Here is a 25,536-nt window from a genome sequence, read left to right on the forward strand (position 1 = left end):
TCGGTTCTCTCTAGAAGAGCGAACGAGTACTGCGTTCTCTGTCGTGCGTACGATTCACTCTGGTTCGCTTCGGCGATGAAATAAATCAGGTGAGTCAGCCTTTTCTAGCTCCTTTTATAGGTTGGGCCACACCTGTTTCGGCGGGAAGTGGCAAGAAGGGCGCGAAGCGATAGGCTGTGCAGTCGCCGCAGAACAAGCCAATGAGCGAATGAGCCGTCTCGCCTATGGCTGTGTACTGCTGCAAATGCGCTTTACAAAAATACAAAATTAAGGATAATTTTTTGCTTGAGTATTTCGTGAAAAGAGACTTTTCTCATCATCATTACTGACACTCTTCTATGTGGGAAACATCAGAGGCTTCCATTTAGACCAAAAAAGGATTTCAGTCTTGAATTAAATATTCACTGAAGAACCTTGAGTTTTTGTAGTGAAGTGATACATGAATGTGCAATTGCTTACCTTTTTCTTTTTCTTGATGTACATAAGCTGGTGAGGAGAGGAAAAATGCATGAATGTTATCTAAGATTCAGAAGCGTTATATAAATTTCATGATTTACATTTTCAATCAATTAAATTGGCAAGAAATTCCAGGGTATCTAACTAAACAAGTATTAGCATAAACACTCAATGATAATCAAGTGTGAAGCACTGCATGTGGAAAATGTTAGTATTCAAGTCAAATAAATGTCTGTTATCATCTACAGTATGTAACTCAAAATATGCATGACTTCAAGTCAATTTCAATAACATGACTCAATAATTTTGTCAGAAAAGAGAAAGTGTCATTTTAAATATAGATACTTATATTAAACTTTTAATCAATATTGATTGGATCAATAAAATTGCATTAAAATTTTGAAAGAAGTCTCTTCTGCTCAACAAGGCTGCATTTATTTGATGAAAAATACAGTGAAAACCGTAATTTTGTAAAATATGATTTTAAGTTCAAATAAGTTTTCTATTTGAATATACTTTAAAATGTCATTTATTCCTGTGATCAAAGCTGAATTTTCAGCATTAATCTTCAGTGTCGCATGATCCTTCAGAAATCGTTCTAATGCTGACCTGCTGCTCAAAAACATTTATTATTATCAGTGTTGAAAACAGTTGTGCTGCTTAGTATTTCGTGGAAACTGTGACACAATTTCTTTTAGGATTCTGTAATGAGTTCAAAATTCACAGGCGCTTTTGATCAATTTTATCTGACATGCTTGTGTTGAGCATTTTGGGGTGTACCACGACAACAGCCAGCCCAATGACTGTGATGATACCAAAGGGCACGAGCACCATCCCCATCCCGTCGCCTTCCACTGAAGCCATGGGCAGCTGTGTGGAGTTCAGGCCAGTCTCGTTGGTGGACGATGTGACGGAGCTGAAGGGGGTCCTGGACGTTATGTGTTCGGGCTCAGCTCTGGGCTCTGCTGAACTTGTGAGAAGAGGAGGGAAGGTGGTGAGGGAGAGAGTGGGGGCCGGGAACGGGGTCAGGGTTTGGGTGGAGGTGAACACATTGGGTTTGGTGGTGGTCAGATACATGGTTCTTGCTGGAGGCGAGCCAGGTGCGTTTTGAATCCTTTAAGAATCCTGTGAATGAGGATTTGATGTTAGATACAATTTGGCTTTGTTTTCAAAAACTAAAAATTGTAATAAAAGTAGGTCAATATTATGACAGTTGGATTTCATTTTCAAACTCATATTTGTTTTATTTTCAACATTAATAAGTTTCCATTCTTTCTGAAGACTGGTTGAAAACAAGAGGATTAATCATTTAATTTTATTCTGTTGACAGATAGAGATTTATTGATTTTCAGGTTCATGTATCGAAGTATATTTTGATGGTAAAGAAACAGTATAACCTAATTGAAACATATATATTTTCTAGATAATATTTTACACATACTATAATATTTTTGTAATAAATAATATAATAACGTGGAAATAAAGAGAGTTTTTCTGCTCACCAAGGGTGCATTTATGTGAAATACCATAAAATAGTAATATTGTGAAATATTATTACAATTTAAAATAATTGTTTTTTTTTTATTTGAATATATTTTAAAATGTTATTTATTCCAGTGATGTGAAGCTGAATTTTCAGCATCATTAATCCAGTCTTCAATATTTCTGAATAATCCTTCAGAAATCATTCTAATATGTTGATTTGATGTTCAAGAAACATTTATTATAATGTTGAAAACTGTAGTGCAGCTTCATACTTTTGTGTAAACCATGATACTTTTATTCCGTATTCTCTAAAGCATAGAATGTTCAACAGAACAGCATTATTACTGTCACTTTTGATCAATTTGTAAAAAAAAATCTCATTGACCCCAAACACTCTGCAAAGGATGTGCTTGGGTCAAAGGATGTTAAGACACATACTTACTCTTATAAAAAAGTGCTAAACCCAACGTGAAGCTTTTTTCTTAAGGTTTTTTATTTCTTTATGAACATCTGAGATTTAATTAAGAAACATTATGGGATCTTCGGTCTTTGAAAGCACCCAATCAATTTGAAACTCAAAAATGAGGGGAAAAAGGAATTTTAGATACATTCATGTTTGGAAAGCAGCGGCTCTATCAGTGAGAAAATCTGTCTGATTGCATGATCTTGGCTGAATGTATGTATGTGTGTGTGTGTACACGAGTACAAACCCTGTGGACACTAAATGGATGTGTGAGCTTTTAAGATACTGTTGGCAAACCTCAAGCTTCCTTCCACATTACAACCGTTAGGATCCGTGTGTATGTTCGTTTGTGGATGTGGGGGCTGGAGGCAGGAACGAGGTTCGACACTTAAAATAAAGAATAGGAGAATCTGCTCTTGAGATCTCGGTGGATGTGAGTGAGGATGTAGAAATCTCCTAAACCACAGCCCGTCTCCATTCACAAAGAACTGCTCATGCATTTAAAGGGGCATTAAAAAAAAAAAAACACAAAAATTCTTATCACTTTCATATCATTCCAAATTCTTATGACTTTCTTTAAGTCAAGGAATGGAATTATTTTGAAGCCAAATGATTATTTAGTTATTTGCTGAAAATTTGACTTCGGTCTGTTCCTCACACTAAGATACTGTATGACCTCTGAAAACTCTGTTATATTGTCATATGTACAAATGTGATACTTTCTTTTATTGAGCTTTTAATCCAATCTTTTGTTGTATTGATAAAAGCAATTTGAATATTATTTATTATAATACATCTACATCTCAAACGTGCTTGGAACCACATAGGATTCAGTAAATTAATATGTAATAAATATAAAATTCCTCCGTCCAGACATGACCATTTTGATAAATGTTTCGCTTGATCAACACAAATATACAAGACTTTTAAAACAAAGATGCACAGCTTTTGAAGGCATGGATCACACTTGTTTTTGAATATAAAACTTGACAGTTAAAAGGTTAAATGTACAGTTAAAAGGTTTGTTGTGTTGCTCTGTCAGTGCAACTTTTATTCTGCAAATACACCACCATTCAAAATTTTGAGGTCAGCAAGATGTTTTATAAAATAAACAAATACTTTTATTTAACAAGGATGCATCAAACTGATCAAAAAGTGACAGTAAAGACATAATGTTACAAAAGATTTCTATTTCAAATAAATCCAGTGCAATTGTTTTCAGCATAATCAGAAATGTTTTTGAGCAGCCAATCAGCATATTAAAATGATTCCTGAAGAATCATGTGATGTGACACTGAAGACCAGAGTAATGATGCTGAAAATATAGCTCTAACCACAGGAATAAATTACTTTTTAAAATATTTTATAATATTCAGATTGAAAAGAGTTATTTTAAATTGTAATAATATTTCACAATATTACTGCTTTTACTGTTTTTTTAAACCACTAAATGCAGCCTTGGTGAGACTTCTTTCAAAAACAATAATGCATAATAATTGATCCCAAACTTAAGAACGGTACTGTATTTGTACAATATGGAAGGATGTATGTCTGAATGTGCCTGATATAAGGGTAAAATTTCACCCCAAAACAAACTTCTTTTTAATACCATTTTGATATTACTTTGATATCAACTAAACACATCATCATGCAAAAAAAATCTAATTCTCACTACTGTAATGTAAAAGAAATGAAATAAGTGACTTGATTTATAATGGTATTTGTTACTGCCTTTTAATTTAGCAGATTTTATACTAATGTGACTTACCTTTGAGAAAAATGGTAATGAAAATGTACATGATTATCATATGAAAAAGATCTTAAAGGAATAATTCACCCAAATGATCATCTTTTGTGCAGAAGAAGGAAAGGCATACAGGTTTGGAAATACATTAAGGCAAGTAAATAATGGCAGAATTGTCATTTAAATGGTGTGTGTGTGTGTGTGTGTGTGTGTGTGTGTGTGTGTGTGTGTGTGTGTGCGTGCGTGCGTGCGTGCGTGCGTGTGTGTGTGTGTGTGCATTTTTGTTGCCGTTATGTAGTTTTCTCCCTCACTGCAGCAGCCGGGCAGAAGTGGGTGTCTTGGCAGGATGTGGGTACAAGAGTGGCACAGAGAGAGAGAGAGAAAGAGAGACAGCACCAGTCTGATACTGTACCTAGTAAAGCAAGTACCCAGAAACTGAGAGAGATACGTTTCGTAAGAGGTGAACACAGATGTGCTCTTGCTTTTCCTCGCTGTTTCTCTCTCTCATTCTCTCTCACTTTCTAACAACAGGCCACCTGCGGCTGACATGCTGACACGCTGACTCTGTTTTCTGATATACTCACCCACTTGCAGATTTTAGATGAAACCAGAATATCAGTCGTGGACTCTTTAATTTAACCATCAGCAAATACCCATAAATACCACAGCAACCAGCTAAAACCAATGTTATTTTAGTATTATTTATACAGTATTTATGAATATTTTGAATTAGCTTTTATTCTATATTTTCTGTTTAAATGTTAATCTCAAGTTTTAGCAATGAAAAAAAAAGTTATAAAATCTTTAGATTCTAAAATCTAAAAAATCTATTATGCATCAATTCCTGGATGACATTCAGCCAGCCAAGTATGGTGACCCATACTCAGAATTTGAATTGCTCTGTAGGCTTCCACTGCAAGAGCAGTATACTGTAAATGTGATTTTGTTTGTTTATATGCACTGAAACAGTCTACAGCAGCAGTCAAAACTCCTACAGGTCCTTGTCTTCCTTACTCATCTTTGTCCCTGTCAAAGGGCATTCAAACACAGATATCATTCCCAGTAATCTGTGTATTTGAGGGGAGTTAATTAGATTCTTATACATAATCACTTCGGGTGAACGGTCGGTCTCGTCTCTTTACTGTGTGTTTCACAAACAGTCTGCACGCTTAATGAAGAACATGTTAGTCCTTCGACCAATCAGAATGCTCGGGCTCTCCATTAACCCTGCCTCTTTGACCAATCACAGGCCATCACAAGATAAAGATAGACATGCCAACATAGACACCAAAATAACATGCCTGCTCCTGTGCCTTATCAGTAATAAATCTGTTTTCCTGCACGAACTGCACGAAAGCGGGAACTCCTTTCACCCTCCTCCTTTGTTCCTCAGCTAGAACAGAGCAGCTGAGAGGCTGTAAATTGAAAGGTTTTTCCCCCTCTGGGTCCCTACTTTCACCACATTTTCTCCCTCTGTACAAAGTCCCATCTCGTTTCTTGCTTCTCAGCTGCTTTTCTTTCATAGCATTTTATGCAAAGGCAAAACGAGAAGAGCTACAAGGATGCTACAAACCCAAGCTGTGTGATCCAGTAATGTCCCTCCTCCTTTCCTGAACTGCTATTGGTTGACTGTGGGATAACTGTAGGCTGTGATTGGCTCGTCTGGCTGTCCGTCTGTCTTGGCAGAGATAAGGACAGGATTTAATGGTTGGACACACCAGATGCTGTGAATGTGTCCAGGGAAGAGAGTTCAGGGATTTTAACCCTTTGCTGCCTCACATGTACATTATGTGAACAAAGGTGAGATGTGTTATGGTTAGGATCTCGAACATCTAGAAAAAGCATTTTTGTTTATTTATTGTATTGATTATTTATATTAATATTAATGTGTCAGGAACATGCCGGGGTCACTTCAATTGTCTTTCTAAATTCACCAGAAACCTCCTAATTCTTTCTCTCTCTCTCTCTCTCTCTCTCTCTCTCTCTCTCTCTCTCTCTATATATATATATATATATATACATATAATTGTATGTGTGTGCATAATTGTTTATTATTTTTATATATTATTTAACAGAAGATAATATATATAATGATGTAATTGACATGACAATTTCACAGTGCTAAAATCTTAATGGTCCTGGCATAATTTTCTTTACACAAACTACAATTAGCCTACATTTTTAATTAAGTTTATGACATGTACATGGTATATAATGATATATGTATTTAATTCATTTATATAATTGTAATATCATTGAAATTAATAAAATCTCTAATGCAAGACAAAATGATCACATTGTATTAATGAGCCTAGTACTGATAATAACTGTATAAATACTGTAAAATATATTTTTTACAAATTTATAATTTTTTTCTTGTTCATTGTAGGAATACTAAAATTAAATTAGGCAATATATTTAGTTAATTAATTATTAGTAGTACATCTGCTTGTTTTCCTTAGCAATACTTAACTAAGGGCTTTTTTTAATCCAAAAAAAGTACAATATTATTGTGTTTGATCTCAAAGTTTTGAGGGTGTTTCAGTGCCTTTACCTCTTCATCAAACAAGGCCCTGCATTCTGCATCCTGAGTTTTTAGCCTCTTTCATGGTACAGAGCCATCAAACCCCGCAAACCTTTACTTTTGAAGGTGCCTTTACCTGTCAAAACAACATTTTATTATTTTTAAACATCGGTATTATTAAAGTGCCTTTTGTCCAACATATGTGTTGATACTAAGTGCTAGCTGCTGTATGTGGGACAAGTAATCCTTGATTCAAATTAATTCTTGACTAAAATTAATCCAAAAGATGGATGGATTATGAATGGTGTAATTCTAGAAATGGGCTCAAGACTAAAGCACATCCGTTGCTTAATGTTTTGTAACAATTATTAAAATCATGTACACAACCTACCGATGGCGTCGTCCATATGCTATTAAAATATCTTTCTGGCCAACGCTGCCTCCTAGCGGTGACAATGCCTTAGCGCTGATCCACTCTAATCCTCTTATTTGTCTGCTTGTGAAACACAGGCCAAACTGCTCTCAAATTAACTGCCTAACATACTAAGAGGAGGAAATACAGAGTAAATATAATCCTTAGTTACAGGATAATAAATGTAAGCATATGTGATTTTTTTAAGTATAATTTCATATCCCTTCCATTTATCTAGTGAAATGCTTTTGTTTAACATTGTTCATTGCAAATTATGTTATATACGTAGCAATTTTAAAGAAAAGTTAACATTTGAAAAAAATTATGGATTTCAGACATCCTTCATTTTTGTTGTTTATTTATCGAAGCCAATATAAAAATAAAAATTCTATGCCAGAAGCACGACTTTTAGTAATCAACCTGTTTTTCAGTTATTTCTTTTAAGAAACATAAGATGAAAAGAATATATCAAATGCATTTATTTAAAAATTATTATTTTGGAAAAAATATATATATATTTTTAATTTTTGTTATTTACCGATAAGTCCTACATGTGATCTGAAAGTTTCTTTCGCAGACAGAATACATAAAATTGTAATCTAAAATATTATTAATTTTAAAAATGTAACATACAGCATAATGGATATCAAGCAGTATAACATACAGCAAATATTGATAGTATACTCATGGTGATAAATATGAAAATCACATAATAGCATGTTTATAGCATGCAATAGACTTTGACATGTTCTTGACAGGTTTTGTGAGATTTAATGTAATCTTCAAAATAAGAAATAATAAAAAAAATTATAAAGAAAGGGAAGACTATTTAGGACCTTTTAATTTTCTTTACATCATAAAATTATTTTCTTTTCTCTCTTAATTCACATTACATTAAGTCTAAAATGTTACATGGTATGAACTGGTAAAAGGATTTCACAGATGTTATTTGGTGAATTTCAGCTGTCAACTGCAAAATATATGTCAGATAACTATTTGAGCCCATTAAAATTGAAATGCAATGTCATTAGCAGTCATTTCACATCTGTATTGTGACATATTTCTGAGTACACCAGGAAACTGAAAATAAAGGAAGGGACTTGATTTTATCCTTTGGAAATCAATCAAACATTTAATTATCTCTATATGACAGGTGGTTTGAGAGGAAGGGATGAAAAATAAGTGTTGTGATGTCAGCTGAAAAGGGAAGTAGAACATTTGTTTCATGTTGTAGATATTGTACATGATGCCAAGTCACTGTGAGGGCCCCAAATCTAGTGAACTTAGAATACATTCTGGATAATTTTACCAAAGGTCCTCTCATTGTCACTATAAGGTTGGTGAAAATACTTCTCAAAAGCATCACATAATTGCTTAAAGTTCCTTATAATTTCTGATTTCAACACTAAAAGTGTTAAAAATGCTCTGCTATTATTTGTTTTGGGAACATAATACTAAGGAATTCTTTGAAGTGCCTTGAAATACAATGCAAATACCTCGGTCAGCGATGGTCAGCAAACTAACAAATGAATACCAACATACTGCATGACTCACTGGACATGTTAATATCATGTTTAACACTAACAAGTGCTAAAATGTAGGCTACCATGGCACTGCCATTAGAAACATCACTTTATTGCATTGAAAAATCATCATTTCAGTAGTCTCAAAACCAAATTACAGCTTTTCCTCCACTATTAGAAGTTTAGTTTCAATTTGGTTTTCTCTTTTATTTGTTGTATCAGGAGAATGGGGCTAGTTGTCACATGTCAATTGCTGATTTCAAACACATCATTCAAAACCATAGTTGAATACATTCAGAGAGTCAACTTTATAATAAAGTTAGATTTCAACCTTTTTAAAGGCAGGCTCCCGGTGTATAAGAACATGCATAGCTGTTGGGCAAAGTTGTCATAAAAGGCCAACATCTGTTAAATAACTTTCTTCTTTTTTTTTTACAAAGATTTTTTCTCGCCAATAAAGTGAAAGAAGTATCATTAAAATGATAAATATTTTATGATTACATATAAAAACAATATTAAGACAAGATGCTCATTTTGCCAAGTGCACACAGAAAGTGTTTATCATTTATTTTGGACATGTTTCTATACTGAACATCTATGGAAAGATATTGAAACATTTATTAAAAATAATATCCAATAAGACATATCTGTTTCTTTTAAAGATATTATTTTTGGACACTGATTCCGATTCTAATAACAACAAAGCTTGTTTTGTTATAAATTTAATTTATTTTCTTGGCAAGAAAATTATTTTCTATATCTTTTTTTTTAAGAATTTAAAATGTATCTTAATACTATTTCATCCTCTTTAAAACAAAGAAAACTAGAAAAACAACCTCAATTTGAAATGACTTTAATGTGTATACTCTAATTGAAATATAAATTAATATCTTACCCTCGTGTTATTTTTTCTTTATCTTTTTTCTTTTAGCAATTGTTAAACTGTTTGTTTTGTATGTTCAGATGACATATTGTTAATACATGTTGTGAACTCTACGCAAAGTTTTATATCATTGATGTCATCTTTGTATTGTTTGCATTCATAATAATAAAAATAATTTTTTTTTTCTTTTTTTTATGATAACAGTGGAAATGTTAAATTTCCTTTTATATTAATGTCTTTAAGTTGTATGCCTATGATTTTAGATAAACTCATACAAATAATATGAGTGTGACAACTAGCCCCAGTCTTCTTTCTTACAAGTCTTTGCGCAAGCGTAATTTATAAGTTTACGTTATAATGGTATATCTTTTGTATAATAGCAAAAAGTATATGTAAATAGCCTCCACTGTGCAGCTGTGTGTACTGATGTTGCTAAATTGGCTTGGAAATATTTCTGTCAATTCCATTCCTGCGTAAGAGCGCCGCTGTTCTTGTTCGCGCGCGCGGGGTTTCCCAAAGCAGACTGCAGGGTCACCGCGCCCATCTCCGTCTGATGGCCGGATGAGAGGTGAACTAAACTGGAGAGAAGTGCTCCTTCAAGGAAGGCAACGGGAAGTGGCCACCGACGGACTTATTCGTTGACCAACGTCTGCAATCGGACATTTATGACTGCAGTTTTTCATCGCAGTTGAGATCCCCCCCCCTCAAACAGGCTCATTTCCCGCCCGCTGGAGCGAGTTTTGTCGCTGTGGAAGTGGACTCGGTACTTCTCCCGCTGCTAGTTAGCGAGCTAGCTCGTCTAGTTCGTTGATGCGTGGATTTGACAGCTACACCATCGTATTTTTCGGTCAATGCCATATAAACAAAGGCCTTTTACGACTGAGAACAGGTATGGAACACCATATGCTTATTTCAAAGTGTGTGGAATTGGTGGTTTCGTTTAAAACGGACGAATTTGTTGAATAAAAAGCTGGTCACCATAGAGAATGAAGGGGGGTGGGGTGGGGTGAGGCGCAGGTAGCGGCTAGCCGACCGATTTACATGGACAACAATACCAGGCAAATTGACCAAAAACGGTTCTTTTAAACCGTTATATACGTGTATGTTTTTCCAATATGGATTGTTAGTGCATTTAATCGCTCAATTCGTTATTATAGCGTGAATGGAGTCGGCCGATTTCACTGGAGGCCGTTTTGCGCGAGCCCGCTTGCTAGCATCTAAAAACGGCGTTAAGTTAAACCGATCAAGGATTGTGCGAACTCGGTCGTGTGGTGCTAAGGGTTAATTTAAATGTATTGAATGTTGATTTTGAGCAAGGGTGATGAAGGTTTTGGTTGAGAGGCTGATCTGTAAGCTAACTGGCTAATTACAGGAGCTTCTGCTGGCAAAATATTCGGCTTTTCGACCCAGCTAACGTTAGGCCTTCCTCTGTGTTACAGAATCGAGGATTTCTGCTCGCCAAATGCTGGTTGAGACATTGCCTTGTACTAGATGTGAATATTGATTGAATTGCAGTCGGTAAATAAAAATTATGGTCATTTATTTCTTCACCCAATTGTGTATGAAAGTCTCCTACAGCAATTCTAGTGTGTGCGAGTTTTATTTATATATTAAACTTACGTCCAAATGGATTTATTATGAGTCCAAATGGCTTCACATGAATCCTGGTGTGCATTTAAGCGGCTTGGCGTGTAAGTGTTAGTCTTTATTGCATTAAGTTTGCGCTGCTGCTTTTTAACAAGACTTTAAACAACATAATTGGATTTCCTTAACTATTCCTAATTCTCTATTTAAAAGGCCAGATACAAATGTACACTGCCTTCCCTCCCGACATCTCAGTGATGATCCACTACGATCCTCCCTAAACTGCTTTTGGTGATGTTTAATACATGTTAAATGTGATTTCTCCTGTGACCCGGCCAACATTTATCAAAATAATGCAGCAAAATCGCTGCGGTTCTTCAGATGCGTGAAATGAATGGAGCCTGATGGCTTTCATTATCGCTGTTGGAATATTTTAAGAACGGGCGAGTAGCTCAGTATTGAGGTCACTATTAAGGGATTGGTCGGGGGAATATAGGCTATGGGATAAATATGTTGCTGCGCCCTCTTTTTTTCCCCTAACGTTACCGATCGAGTTTGCCTTCTCTTCGCTGGCATTTAGATAAAGGAACACCGTTCATGAATAAATAAACGGAATCAATGAATTCTTCAATGTGGGGCCCAAGAACAAGATGGCGTCCGCAGTCTCTCTCCGGCTTCCCTCTCCGCACTCATATCAGCATGCCGTTCATTTAACCCGCTGAACCGGCGAGGAAACGCACCATTCCGCTGTAAACACGGCGATTTGTTTTAAAAACGAGCCCTGGTAAATATCCCGATGCAAAAGTTGATGCATTTTTAATAAATTCTCTTTACGCGACTAGTGCACTACAGCTGCGCGCCTGTCATCATACTCGAAATGAATTGTGAAATAATCGCGTATCGAGTAGTATTTCGAGTGTGTTGTGACGTAATCGTTCACAAAAGAAACGCGTTTTTGTTTTTAACTTTTGCTATTCAGTGCTCTGGACTTCTGCTGGTGTTTTATTTGTAGAGATTTCTGTATTAAATTGCACATAACGCTCACGATTGCATGTGGTGTTTAAGTAATGCGAATTTGTAAGGTTTATTCATTTAAAACGAAAGTAAAATGGTTGATGCACTGCAAATATTGAATTTGTAGTTGTGAAAGCCACGCAAACATCCTGCTTTTTGTCCATCCGAGTTGATTCCCTTAAGTTGATAATATTCATTTGTCGTATTTATTATATTCAATGTTCATTTTTAATTTACTAAGGCATTATTTGTAATCCATATGCATTTACATGTTGGAAGTCCTTTTGAATGGGTTGTGTGTGATCTGCATTGTTTGCTTGACAATTTTGAATTGAATACACATTGATTTATTTTTGTAATTGTGGGTAAATTAAAAGCACAAGTTTGATTCCCATTGGATGCCTCAGAAGCTGAGAAGTGGAGGGCTGTGATGGTAAAATTGATTTCTGTTCAGATAATGGAGTCTCTGAATATCCTTTTTTAAATTTCATGTTGACACCCATTTGTCATTCAGGTGTTGAGATTGTTCATAGAGAATCATTTCTTTCTCCTAATTCTGGTTTGAAGCATTTTTCTAGTTTTCCATAAAGGTGATTCGTGTGACGTGGCCTGAAACAACTTAATTTGATCTTTTCTATAATAAAACATTTACATTTATGCATTTAGCAGACACTTTTATCTATAATAAAGTTCAGTAATTGGATGAATTCAGAATGCAAGCTCTTTTAACAGTCCCACAAATTCTTCGACTGCAAGCCCAGCTCAGGACAGCTGTTTTTCTGTGAGTGACACTGAGAGGGATTACAGATTTACTTTACATGGATTTTAGCTTTTAGGATTACAGGCTTGGATAGTGATAGTGCTGGTTACTGTCTTTCCTGTGATCCAGCTTTAGCAATATGCATTTTATTTTTCTTCTGTTAATGCCTAATAAAATCTGCATCATCCTCCAACAGTTGGAGTAATTTATGTTGACAGAATAAAGTTCTGTTCAGAGATCAGTGGCGATGTGCGTTACCATGTAAAACATTTTTAGAGTGTTTGGATCATTTACAAAGGTTTTTGTGAAATAAATTCTTTCTAAAAGGATCTAAGAAAGATTTGCCCTAAAGTGACCTGCAAATACGCAGTCTGTGGCACCTTTAGGCCATTTCTTACAGCTCTCTTTTTGTCCTGCAGTCAGCTGACTCTGATCAAGTGTTTGTTGAGAGGGTGAGATTGAGCTCTGCTAGCACACATGTTGATGCCTTACTGCTATCGACTTTGCTTTGTGCTATCTTATACTCTGGTCTTTGCCACAGAATATTCAGTATTTTTCCATAATGAAGTTTAATTTCTGCAGACAATAAGAGGTGAACCCTGCTCCTGGTGTGGGTTTGTAACTACATCATGTTTGTGTATATTGATGACAATATCGGTATCAGCCAATATTTATCTTCCTTTTTAAATGATCAGCATCATATTGTAAGCCTGTTATATCCAGGTTTATTTCCATTCCTTGTTTTCAATGAAAAAAAAAGTTATAAATGGTTAATAAATGGTCTGTTTATTTTGTTTGACTTTTTAAAGGTGATCTGCAATAGCATGATTAGGTCAATAATTGTAAGCCTTTAATATCGGTGTTTTGAAATATTCAAGTTCATTTTTTGCTTTTATTTCTGTTTTCAGAAAAAAAAAAAAGAAAAAAAAAAATATATATATATATACTTTTATTGTACCAGGCCCTTTTCTTTATTTTAAGCTTTCCTATGCTGTGATTTCAGAGCAGAATTATTTTACATGGTGTTTTTTTTTTTTTTTTTTTTTTCATTTATTGGGAGGGTTTGGATTGATATCAAATGCCAATAATATTAGTTTTCTTTTTCCCCAATTCAAGCAGTGGGCTCTTTATATGCATAAAAAAAGATATATTTATTTTTAATATGGATAATATTTCTGTTATTGACCAAATAAAAACAGTAATCGCTATCCAATAAACTTGACATATTGGTGGTTCTCTCATAGTATTCATGTTGCGTTGAGTAGTTGTGCTGTACTGAATGTGAGATAAGGGACTTACCTTTTGTAACCATGTCATTTTGATCAGCAAGATTAGAGGACTTAGGTGTATTGTCTTGATGCAGCCCCATTTAAGAGGTCAGCCTATCAGGAAGAAGCAAGTATATAGGAAAGGATAAAATGTTCACCAAGAGAAACATTTTCTGGCTGTCAAACACAAGGAGCATTGTGCAAGCCACACAAGGTAAGAAATTCAGAGTACAATCTGAAACTTTAAGGAACTTTTAAAGGTCTTGGCCATATGACAGTGAATCTGGTGTCTCAGGAATTTCTAAGCAAGTAGCAGGGAGTTACTTGCAATGTGCTTGTCATCATCAACATACTTTTTAAATATCTTGTCTCTGTTAGCTTAGACCATATCCATATGAATTTTGAGTTGTAAGTATGTTTTCTTATCTGCTGTCTGTCTTTATCAGTTTTTGAGATATGTTTGCTATGCGAGTAACTTCCCAAATGTTCTTTAATCGTTTGATCACACAAGAAACCCTACATGTGACGCTTAATTCTTTCTAGGGGTGACCCTGAATAGTCGACGATTTGATGCTTCGATAGGAGGAGCCTGATTCAAATACCAATCTCACAGTCGAATATTCGCAGGGTTTTATGATCATGCCATTTTGGCTCTAAGGTGGTGCTCAAATGTCTGATTTTATAGTAAAACTACAGTTTGTCTCCCAATAAATTATATACAGCCTTAGGGCTGGGTGATTTTTCAGATTTAATCAATTAATTTGAATTATTATTTTTTTAGAAATCGATGAATCGTGATTTCGAATAGAAATATTACCAAATGTTAGAATTAGACAAAACGTTAAACGGATCTTAGGTGATCTGTACAGACCAAGCCCCACGATTCGGCACACATGTGATCTGTGGATTAATTGCAAAATGTAACCATAATATAGTAGAAGTATCTTTAGTACATATTTACACAAGCAAGCAAATTGTAAACAATTCCAGAGAGAAAAGGCGAAAGGGAACTCGATTCGTTACGACAATTAAAAAAATTGTTGATTTGATATTAATTATCAAAAGCCGCGAATCAGTCTTTTCCGGTAGTTATTTCAACAAACATTTAAAAGAACTGATTAATGTGAATCTTTTCATTAGTCTTCTCCACTTGTCACCCTCTTATTTACCTTGCGCAATGTTACAACAGAAAGCTTGTTGCTTATCATTGCGGAGATACTGTTGACAAGAACCAAGAACAAAGCAATATGCGTGATTTGCAATGCTCAGTTAAAATTTTATAGTAATACTATAAATCTGCGGAAGCATTTGACATCACGCATAAAAGGGCCATTATTTCCACAATGAATGAATGAATGGCACATGGTGCACAAGTGCGAATGGTGAGAAACCTATTATAATAAAACGCTGTGAAATTTTAGAGTTTAGTTGTTGTGTTTCTGCACGTTGTTGTGTGAAGAATAGGGATGCAATGATACCATTTTTTCAGAAACGATCCAATACCGAAAATTCTGAGTATCTGCCCATTTCAATCCGATACCAGCACAGGTTTATTTTTTATTCAATATAGAATTTCTATACTGCTGTGTTCACCTGATCATCATTATTTTGTGTTAATCACAATCTACTACATATAGACAACTTAATTTAAAGAAAAATAACAAATGAAAAAATATATAATCATAAACGATTACAAAAATATTATAAACTAAGTTGGTAGATAATTCAGCAGCAAAAGATACTCTGGATTCTAGAAAAATCACGGGAGCACAATATTTTTATCAAATCTATTGAAATATTTTATTTACAAATAAAAGTGAATAACTCAAATCTGGTAAAATGTTACACATTGCTCTTTATATTGTTGTAAAATACATTATTGAAAAAACAAATGTATACATTTATATATAAATCTAAAAGATGTTTCTTTTAAATCTAGACTGTTTCATCGGGCGCACGCGCCTGGACCCAAGTTAACTTTCGGTCTGTGTTGTTTATATCGGTCTGGCTGCAGTGCCTTCTACAAACACAGTTAAAGTCAAGGTGATGAGTAGACTGAAGTTGGGGTCAGGTGGTTGTGCTGCGGGATGTGTTTCCCATACATTTATTTATTTTTGGAGACTCGCCACATTTTTAAAACTAATCGATTTTCAAAAAGGCTTCGTTGAATAAACATGAGTAACGTTACGTACTGCACGTTAAATAATAATAATTCCTTACATTTATATGTTCAAATATCAAAACGAGGCACAGGTGTTTTTATATCGCTGTATTTCTGAAGGAAGACTTGTATGTTATATGCCTGATAAAGCAGCGTGTGAGCGTACCAGCTCTGCTTTGTTTACAGCTTTTACTGGGGAAACCTCTATTTCTCGCGCTTTATGTCTATGCTTTAAAACATCTCCTGCTGGCAAAGAATGAATTTGCATTTTCATTAAAGAGTCACTAAACCCTAAACCAACTTTTTTTAGTTAATGACCTATAAGAATGGGGCTTTATTAGTGCTGTTCATTGATTCGAGTAACTTTTTTGACATTTGAGTATAAAGTGTTTTAATTCTACAATATATGGTGTAAAAACGTCTGAGTGCTGCCCTCTTCAGGTTGAACGGTGGCTACTACAGTTGATTTTTCCTATTGGATGTTGCGGTGGCAAGTGACGTAAGCGGTGGCAGGTGACGTAAGCAGTTTCCAGCTCACCACGCCCCTTGGTACGAGCTACCACGCCCTTGGCAGTATAAAACCATCAAAATCACTGTAGTGAGTCAGGAGCTGGAATTGCGAGTATTGGTAACGACCAGGATAGACTATTATAGCATCTCTTTAGCATAGCAATTATATAGTTATTTAGATCTTCAAGTTAGCGTAGATTTATCTGTATTTAGTACAGTGGTCAGGATGGTACGGAGGTGTGTTGCTAGTTGTGACAGCACTGCTGGACTGCATAGTTTACCAGCAGACTTTAAAATTAAGCGCCAGTGGTTGCATGCACTTGGCCTGGAAGACCGCAAGTTCCCGCCTAGAGCTCGAGTGTGCAAACTGCATTTTACACAGGATTGCTTCTCCAACGCAATGGAGGTGGAAATGGGCTTCTCCACACAGCTCGTGCTGAAAAGCGACGCGATGCGAGAGTTAAGACCGCAGTTTGAGCCAGCGGCTCGATTTGATATGAACAGACACCTCGACATCCTCCACTTCAGGTGAAAGTGGGGGAGAAAAGTCCTCTACTTCAAATGATCGCTCTGTTGCAAAGCTACTTGCGTCACTACAGTCACTCTCCATTTTAGCGTCTCTGACAGCAGCTGTCAATCAATCTGTCACTGCGAGTCTCAGGATCATGCCGCACTCGCTCAGCCCCGCCCTAGGTTCATCCCCTCTATCTCCGCTGTGATCTGCCCACTTTTCAGCATTTTTCAAATATTGTCAGTGGGTGGAGTCAAGCTCTGAGCGTTTAGTTACACTTTAAGTCCGCCTGATCCACGCAGCAAACATATTTTGTTTGTTATCAAAAAATATCTACTCTAGAGGGACTTGGCTGTTGTTATTGATTCTATTTGGAAGTTAAGTTAGGTCCACAAAAGCGCGCATGTGCAGTAACGTTTGTTTATGTTGTTGCCGTTGAAACCGTCTATAGCACATTAATAAAGGCAGCCAATATAGAGGCCACAGTGCTCACAGTGCGCAGGCTGCGTTGCCCTCCGAGTCCACACAGAAAGCTGCTCAGCTCGTGTACATCTTCAGTTCTCTCTCCACGGCAGTTCAGTCAGTCTACTGTTTGAGTAAATGAATTACTCCGTGATATTGGTTTATTTCGACTTGGATGGAGTGTTGGCCACATTAAAAAAGTTAATAAATTGTGGATTACTTTTCTCTTCAAATCTTGAAGAGAGTTTTTGACTGTAACTGAATGGAGGATGACAGACATCCGCAGCGATAGTTTATATGAACTTGAATTTAATGACTTCAATATTAATCTCTACCTCACATTGAACTATAGAACAGCTTCAGAACATAAGAGATGCTCTTGATATGCATTGTGATGCAGCTCTTGTAAATGATCTTTTTTGTTCATTGTCTGTCTTTTCAAAGCTTAAGTTACATAACGTTTTTCTTTAGTTTTAATTTGCCTAACTATTGACCTGACCCTGTAGATGCCATAATATCACTCTGTCTCTCTCCTGCTTTCAGTGTTTTTTTTAATGGTGGGCGTTTACACAGTTGGCTAGAGTTGGCAATGCTGATTGGGGAGAACGGAGGTGCGCTCACTCTATTGGTAGTCATGCATATGCTCTAGAACAGACTGATATCGCGTCCACATCGCAGGCTTTGCGATTAGCAAATTGCAACGTCTCAAATCGCGATTTCAATTCAATTTCGATTAATCGCACAGCCCTAATTGGAGCGATGCATACCTAGAGAAGAATGCGTCCACAAAACGTGTTCTTTTGCATACGGGCCATTTTTTGTGCAGATAGTCTGTAAGTCATAATATTAAAGTTATAAATAATGAAGCGTATTCTATATGAGATAAATTAGTTAAATCCCATTGATTAAAAATCTGCTGCTTCATTCTACTGGTCATCTTCAGCGCGTGCAGCTCAAAACAAAAACGCAGAAAATTTAATAACTACTGTCATATACATAACGTTATAATGATGTTATTAAAAATGTTAAACATCTTTTAATCAAAACAAAATTTTTACCCCGTTTGTATCTGCAAAGCATCTGTTACACATTTTCCCTGTTTTAAAGTAATTATGACTGTCTAAGAGTCTGACTTGACTCTTGGTACTAGGGATGGGATGGTATGAAAATTTAATATCACGATTATAGTGACTAAAATTATCACGATTATCAATATTATCACGTTTTGTTGAAACGAGATGAAAGTGTTCAAAAATAGTTGATGCTCACACTGAAAACATTTCAGCAAGTTTTATATTTAATAATCAACAAGCAACTCTATGCACTTAATTTAAAGAAAGATTAAATTCTGTGGCATTTCCTTCCTTACAATAAAAAGTGTAGAAGCATAGAAAAGCATAGAAAAGTCACTGACTTTCGCCATTCCTTCTCGAAAAAAAAAACAAAAAAACATTGTGCGCTGCGCTTGCGTCAGACTGTTGCTGGCTGGACATGATTTAATAGCGAGTTATTAAAACCGCGATAATCAAACACTGTTTTAATGATAATTCATTTTTAAACGATATTACTAACCTTCAGCACATTTTATCACGGTTATCGATAAAACCGGTTATTGTCCCATCCCTACTTGGTACTTTGTTGCCTTGACCCCAAAACATGATTCGACTATCAGTAGAATATCTGCAAGATTAGAAAATTCTGATTCCACTATGAAAATCCCTAGTCTTCGATTAGTGTATCTGTCTTGCTCATTCACGCAGCCAACTTTCACTTTTCAAGCTTGGAACCATTGATGTCACAATTAGGACATGTCATAATGCACCAGAGAGGAATGGCAATTACAGGAAATGGATCCAACCAAATTTTTAGTGCTCCATTTAGATTGCTCGACCACAGATATCTGGGAGTAAAGAGCATATGTGTGGCTTCTCTGTTATGTAGTGCTAATATCACTCAAAAGTATTGATCATTGCCTAATTTTCCACAGCTGATCCAAATCTTGTAATTATCATAATTTCTTCATCCTTTCTCCAATCAGCCCTTCCCTGGTGGTGTTGTTCTTCTGGACAGTCTTTGCTCAAGCTTGAATCTTGAACGCTTGAATATTGTGCAAATTGTTTTGCAAATTGTCAAATTTTGATATTGGCCTAGAATAGTCAATTCACCCATTTGTAGAACAACTCAAATAAATATAATAAATATAAACGAAAATGTTACAGCCCTGAAGGCCAAAAATGGGCCTGATGCCAATTTTTTGTATGCTCTAGCACTTTAACGTAGTAATATGCTATCAGTAAAAGGGATAGGGTTGTCACTTTTTATTCGATATTCGAATATGCATTCGAACATGACGTGAAATATCCGTAATCGAACTTTAAATAAAATATCCGGTTTTTAAAATGCCATGTGTAGCGCATTTTTTTTTAGAGTCTATGATTAGACAGTTTGTTTTTTATTTTATTCATTGCCATCTTAACCAGTAGAGGGCACTCTAGACATATTGTAGCAAAATCAAGCGAATAAGAGCTAGTAGCCAGGCAGGCACGTCTGTGCGCTCCGAACGTATCTTCTCCACCGCGGGGAACATTGTAAATAAAAATAGCCACACTTAATCCAGATCAAGTTGATAGACTGGGGTTCCTTGCAAACAATATTAAGAAATGAATTAGGCTGGGCTATATGCCTTACTCCTGCTGCTGTTTAAGTTGTCACGTTCGTGTTTGTGCCTGGTCTGAATCTTTTTTTTTTTTTTTAGTCTAATGTTGTGGGATATGCATAGTGGCACTTCATATAAGTTGATATTCTAAGTTGATAACTTGCTGTTTCAAACATTAAGTAAAAAAAATAATCCAGATAGTCCTGCTTTATGATTCACTGTTTATACATTTGTGATTGAATCTCCATTAGGCTACGGTGTTTTTTTTATACGCAGGGGAAGGGGGGGGGCACATACATATTCGAATATATTCGAATACATTGCATGATATTCGATATCCGTTCGAATTTGATTTTTCTCAAAAGTGACGGCCCAAAAAGGGATGCTCATTTTAACCTATTAACCGACCGTTAAGAATTTTGACCGATTAATACAGTCAGTTAAGCAGTTTAAAAAGTAATTTATTAATTTTTTTCAGTAACTTATCAAAATATTTAAAAAGGTTTGCTGCATGGTTAAATTACGCTACGCGTTTAAAGTGTTTTTTCCATATGTTTGACTGACTGTAACAGGCTGCATTGTCAAGGTAGCAATGCTTAACTGTGTGCGTGCATGTGGCGTCGGTGCAATCAATGAAAAAATGAACCTAAACTCTGCATACTAGGGTACTTGTTGCACAGTTTCTTTCATTTTCTTAAGTTAAATATTTCTTGTTTAGGCCTATTTATTCGTTTTATATATAATGTAATATCTCCTGTTGTAATCGACCGATATATCGCCCAGGCTGATATATCGCCCGATATTTGTCATTTTTCAAATATCGGCATTGGCCGACAAGTTTTTCTGTTTGGCTGATGTGTTCAAAGCGGGACTTTTATTTTGACGGTACTGAGAGCTCTTAAAAACTCTCTCTTATTCGTCATCATTGTGAACAGTTCTGTCTAATACGGATAGACGTCTGTCTAATAATCAGAACGGTTAAACAAAGGAATTCATGTATACAGAAAGTATTATAACAATTGTTATATTAGGCCTATTAGTAATAGAAAGACAAACATTATAATACTTTCCTGTTTGCCTTCAGCATCAATCAAATATGCATTTATATAATTTAAATAAATCTTTGAATGACTAATGAACATTTAATTTCACAAACCTTACAAACTTAGTTGAATCCAGCTGTGAGATCTTGTGAAGTGTGCATTTTTATCCAGCATGATCACGTGTTCTCTGCAGGACAGTCAGTCCATGTGAGTTGAATGCTTTAAACTTTAAGCTTGTGATTTCAAATTATGAAAGTGAAAGTCGTGCCATTTGTCAAGTATGGTAACCCATACTTGGAATTGGTGCTCTGCATTTAACCCATCCAAGTGCACACACACAGCAGTGAGAAGTGAACACATCATGAACACACACTTGGAGCAGTGGGCAGCTATATCCAGCTGCCTGGGGAGCAACTGGTGGTTCAGTGCTTTGCCATGGGTATTGAGGGTGGAAGAAAGCGCTGTTCATTAAAAAACACATATCGGTCGACCACTTATATCCTGGATGTTGATCCAGTAACATGTTGTACTTGGTGAAATCATGCTCACCATACATATACACATATGTGTATTTGTATGGTGAGCATGATTTCACCAAGTACAACATGTTCCTGGACCAACATCCTTGTTGATCCTGGAACAACATTCCAATTTTTTGGACAATAATGTTGATCTTGGAACATGTCTGTCTTGGCAAAATCACAGCGACCGTATATGTATGTGTGTGAGTAGTCTAGCTTTATTATGTTTTTCTCCCGCTTGCAGAAGCACTGCAGGTGGGTGATGTGATATGAAGACCATGTGAATCTTCATGTTCTGTTGTTTGCTGCTTTTTGTGCATGTAAAATTAATCCGTGGAAAATGTTAGTATTTTTAATGGTTCGCAGACACTTATCCTTTCTGATTTAATTCAATTCTAATTTAAAATAATGTTGTTGGTCAACGGTTAATAATCGGTTAACAAGCGTCGGTAAGGGAAAAATAACCAAAATTACCAAAATTACTCAACCAAATCTTCCTTAGTATATTTACATTTCATCATTTAGCAGACACTTTTATCCAAAGCGACTTACAAATGAGAACAATAGAAGCAGTCAGATCAACATATCATATAAGCAGTCAGATCCGTATATCTGTGGAGTAACAGCCCATTGCAGTGCACATGACCATGAATGTGCCACAGTTGTACATGTCAATTAGGGATGGAATGGTCACTGAAAAAAATTGAACCGTTCGGTTCTCTACACACGGTTCGACATGTGCTGGGACACCGGTTCAACTTAAATCTGTCAAAGCATCTGTAATATGGTTTTCTATAAATAACACGTAAAACAAACAGGGTTCATCTAATATATTTTTCTGTTGGTGCATGCGCATTCTGGCTTCCCAAAAAATTTTTTAAAATAAAACCGTGGACAAATTATGCACTCTTGTTCAATGCGAATGCCTTATGCTGGAATATGAGTAGGACTGGGTAAAAAAAAAATAGATTTTTCGATTAATAGTTTTTTAAAAATGTGGTCGATTCAAAATCGATTCTCAAAGGCCATGAATCGATTTTTTTCTATATTTATTTCCGCAGACATTGAACGTAAGATTAGCGTTAATCTAATTACAAATCTTCTCCACTAGATGTCACCCTCTTATGTGCCTTGTGCGATGTTACCAACGAACCTGTCATCCATTCCTTCAGTTTAAAGCAGTGGTTCTGAACCCGCGGCCCATCACGAATTCAAATGCTGCCCACCATTTGCTGAACACACACAACACTTTTGCAACTCACTTGAAGAAGTTAAAGCATATGGAAACACCATATACTACGCAGCAATCATCCTTAATTGAAGAAATGTGGCAAAACATCTCTGGAGAGAACCTCCTATTAAATTCGAAAGTGCTTTCCATATTTGGATCAACATTTGTGAACGCACATTTTCTGCAATGTCGCGCGTCAGGTCATGCTCCCGTTCGCGTCCAGACTGCATCTTGCGTCCGCGAGTCCGCTATGGACCGCTAGGCAGGCATGATGTAAACATCGCCATCGGAGAGTGTGTACCGAGGCTCTGAGCAGACGACCGCGCAGACAGGTGCGCGTGGTCAGTAGTCTTCAAAAGCACAATTGCACATGTTCAGGCAGTGTGAAGAAGCCCATTGCCAATCGAACCAATCAGGCCGGGCTCGGGCTTGGGCTCGCGAGGTAAACGAGCGGTCATGTAATGTGTTTCGATTAGCGTGAGAAAGTTGCGAAAATGTATGCTGAGTATTTGAAATGGAGGCTTGCCTCTGACGATTATGTTTTGGTAGCACCAGCAACTAAAGCAAAGTCTGAGGTTTGGAAAAGTTTTGACCGTGTTTATAATGAGAATAATGAGTGAATAATGACGCACCAGTGAGCGCAGGACCGCGCTGAAGACATCTACAGTGGATTCACTAATTTTCCTCCACAAAAACATTTAGACCTAGCCTAATCTTGGTGAGTAAATGTTTTTCAAATAATAACTAAATATTATTTGAGTCTTAAATGCATAATGTAGACAGAGTAGGCTATATAAGCTAATGTTGGCATTATTGTTTTATTATGTCAGCTGCTATGGCGAAGCAAATCCGGCAGAGTCTTTATCTTAATTCATTTCGTTATTGCCAAATACCCATCTTAATTTAGAATTTATCTTAATTAATTATTTTAAGAAAGACTTGTTTTTATTGGTGCGTTGGCCTATTTATATACTAAATGAGCCTATACCTAGGGCTATTTATAGAGTGCTGAGATGTTACGATGTTACAGAGGACTGATTTTATTTCTTTGTTCAAACTTCCAAGTGGCCTATTACGTTAGTCATGTATAAATTATGTTAAAATTATGTTAATGACTCATTCCTGACAAAAGGCAAAAGAGCTGTGTGCGTGCGTACATTTGAATAATGTCGGGCTGTAAATGGGTTCGGGCTTTTAAAAAGCTGTCAATCTACTTGTCGGACTCGGGCCGAAATCTATTACAGCTCTAATAGAAAATCAAATCAAATCGAAATCGAATCTAGACTCGAAATCAAATCGATTTGAGAGCTTGTGAATCGAAATCGAATCGATCTGGAACATCTGAATCGATACCCAGCCCTAAATATGAGCAGTCATTTATTCCGTCATCACCCAGGTGCTGATAGCGCACAGGTGAGACCTGAACACACACGTTGATATGTGTTTAAACTAAACTCATTTAAGCTTTGTCAATTTAAACATTTAAGTGTCGAAGGACGCAAGCTTGCATGCGCAGTGAGAACATTTGTGCGTGCGCTCATCCGAAGGGTGCAAACCCGCACTTCAGAATGTGCGCAGATATTAAGCTCTCTCTGAAGTATTGTTTAAATGGACAAATTCACACAAAAACTGTCAAAATGCCCGTCTTGGGAATTATCCTACAGCAGACATAGCCGGCTGAACGTAAGCCTACTGTATCAGTGCATTCTCTTAAAGTGACATTCTTTATATTAATCGAACAGGAACGACAAATAAATCACTCACTGCTCTTGATTGAAAAGCTTTTATAACTTTAATAGAAAACAATCTTTAATTTATACAGTCCAATATGCAATGCTATTTCACATTTGATAACTTTTGATAACTTTTCACATTTCTATACCTAAAAACTACATTTAAATCTCCATACAAATTTTTTTTTGAAAATCACTGTTTATTTTATTTGTATTTTTACTCTATTGTATTCATTTGTGCTGTTGCTTGTAGTTATATTCTTTTTATAGTTTTTCCATAAACATAGCACATACTGAACTGTACCGAAACATTGACTCTAAAACCGTGAAAGAAACCGAACCGTGAAAAAGTTGAACCGTTTCACCCCTAGTGTCAATTTGAAACATTTGTTCATCATTGCATCTCCTACAGCATGCAGATCCTTTCCTTGTGCTTCACGTTCCTCTTAAATTAATCCCAGCGTTAGATGTGTACACTCCGATGGCCCAGTAAAACATCCGCCTTCATCAGCCGTTTGTCTGAGCGCATGAAGAATTTGGGTCAGCAGGATAGCTGCTGCTCTTCCAATCAGTGTCCCCGGTGTGTCTTAAC

The 25,536-nt window shown here is 36.1% G+C and overlaps 2 protein-coding genes across 4 annotated transcripts in view; one reads left to right on the forward strand and one right to left on the reverse strand.

Annotated features, from left to right (window-relative positions):
• Window positions 1-323: 323 nt before the first annotated feature.
• Window positions 324-1,533, reverse strand: LOC132152264 (uncharacterized protein C3orf18 homolog). The gene is made up of 2 exons (XM_059561076.1): window positions 1,237-1,533; window positions 324-486 (listed from the first exon to the last, which is right to left on the reverse strand). The coding sequence occupies exons 1-2, from the start codon at window positions 1,531-1,533 to the stop codon at window positions 394-396; spliced, it is 390 nt and encodes a 129-aa protein (XP_059417059.1). The 3' UTR covers window positions 324-393.
• An 8,474-nt stretch (window positions 1,534-10,007) lies between these two features.
• LOC132151538 (guanine nucleotide-binding protein G(I)/G(S)/G(T) subunit beta-1) overlaps window positions 10,008-25,536 on the forward strand; it is a 35,281-nt gene continuing 19,752 nt past the window's right edge. For all 3 annotated transcript variants that reach the window (XM_059559717.1, XM_059559718.1, XM_059559719.1), the window contains exon 1: window positions 10,008-10,379. The gene's annotated coding sequence lies outside the window, so the exon portion shown is untranslated. The remainder of the gene's footprint in view (window positions 10,380-25,536) is intronic.

Source organism: Carassius carassius, chromosome 10 (assembly GCF_963082965.1).
Source record: "Carassius carassius chromosome 10, fCarCar2.1, whole genome shotgun sequence".
NCBI lineage: Eukaryota > Metazoa > Chordata > Actinopteri > Cypriniformes > Cyprinidae > Carassius > Carassius carassius.

What these genes read in the sequence shown, in the direction of transcription:
- LOC132152264 (XM_059561076.1), bottom strand. Translation starts at nt 1,533, where the DNA reads ATGTATCTGACCACCACCAAACCCAATGTGTTCACCTCCACCCAAACC. An exon ending in TTGGGCTGGCTGTTGTCGTG is followed by an intron (nt 487 to 1,236) that starts GTACACCCCAAA and finishes TCTCCTCACCAG; the next exon opens with CTTATGTACATCAAGAAAAA.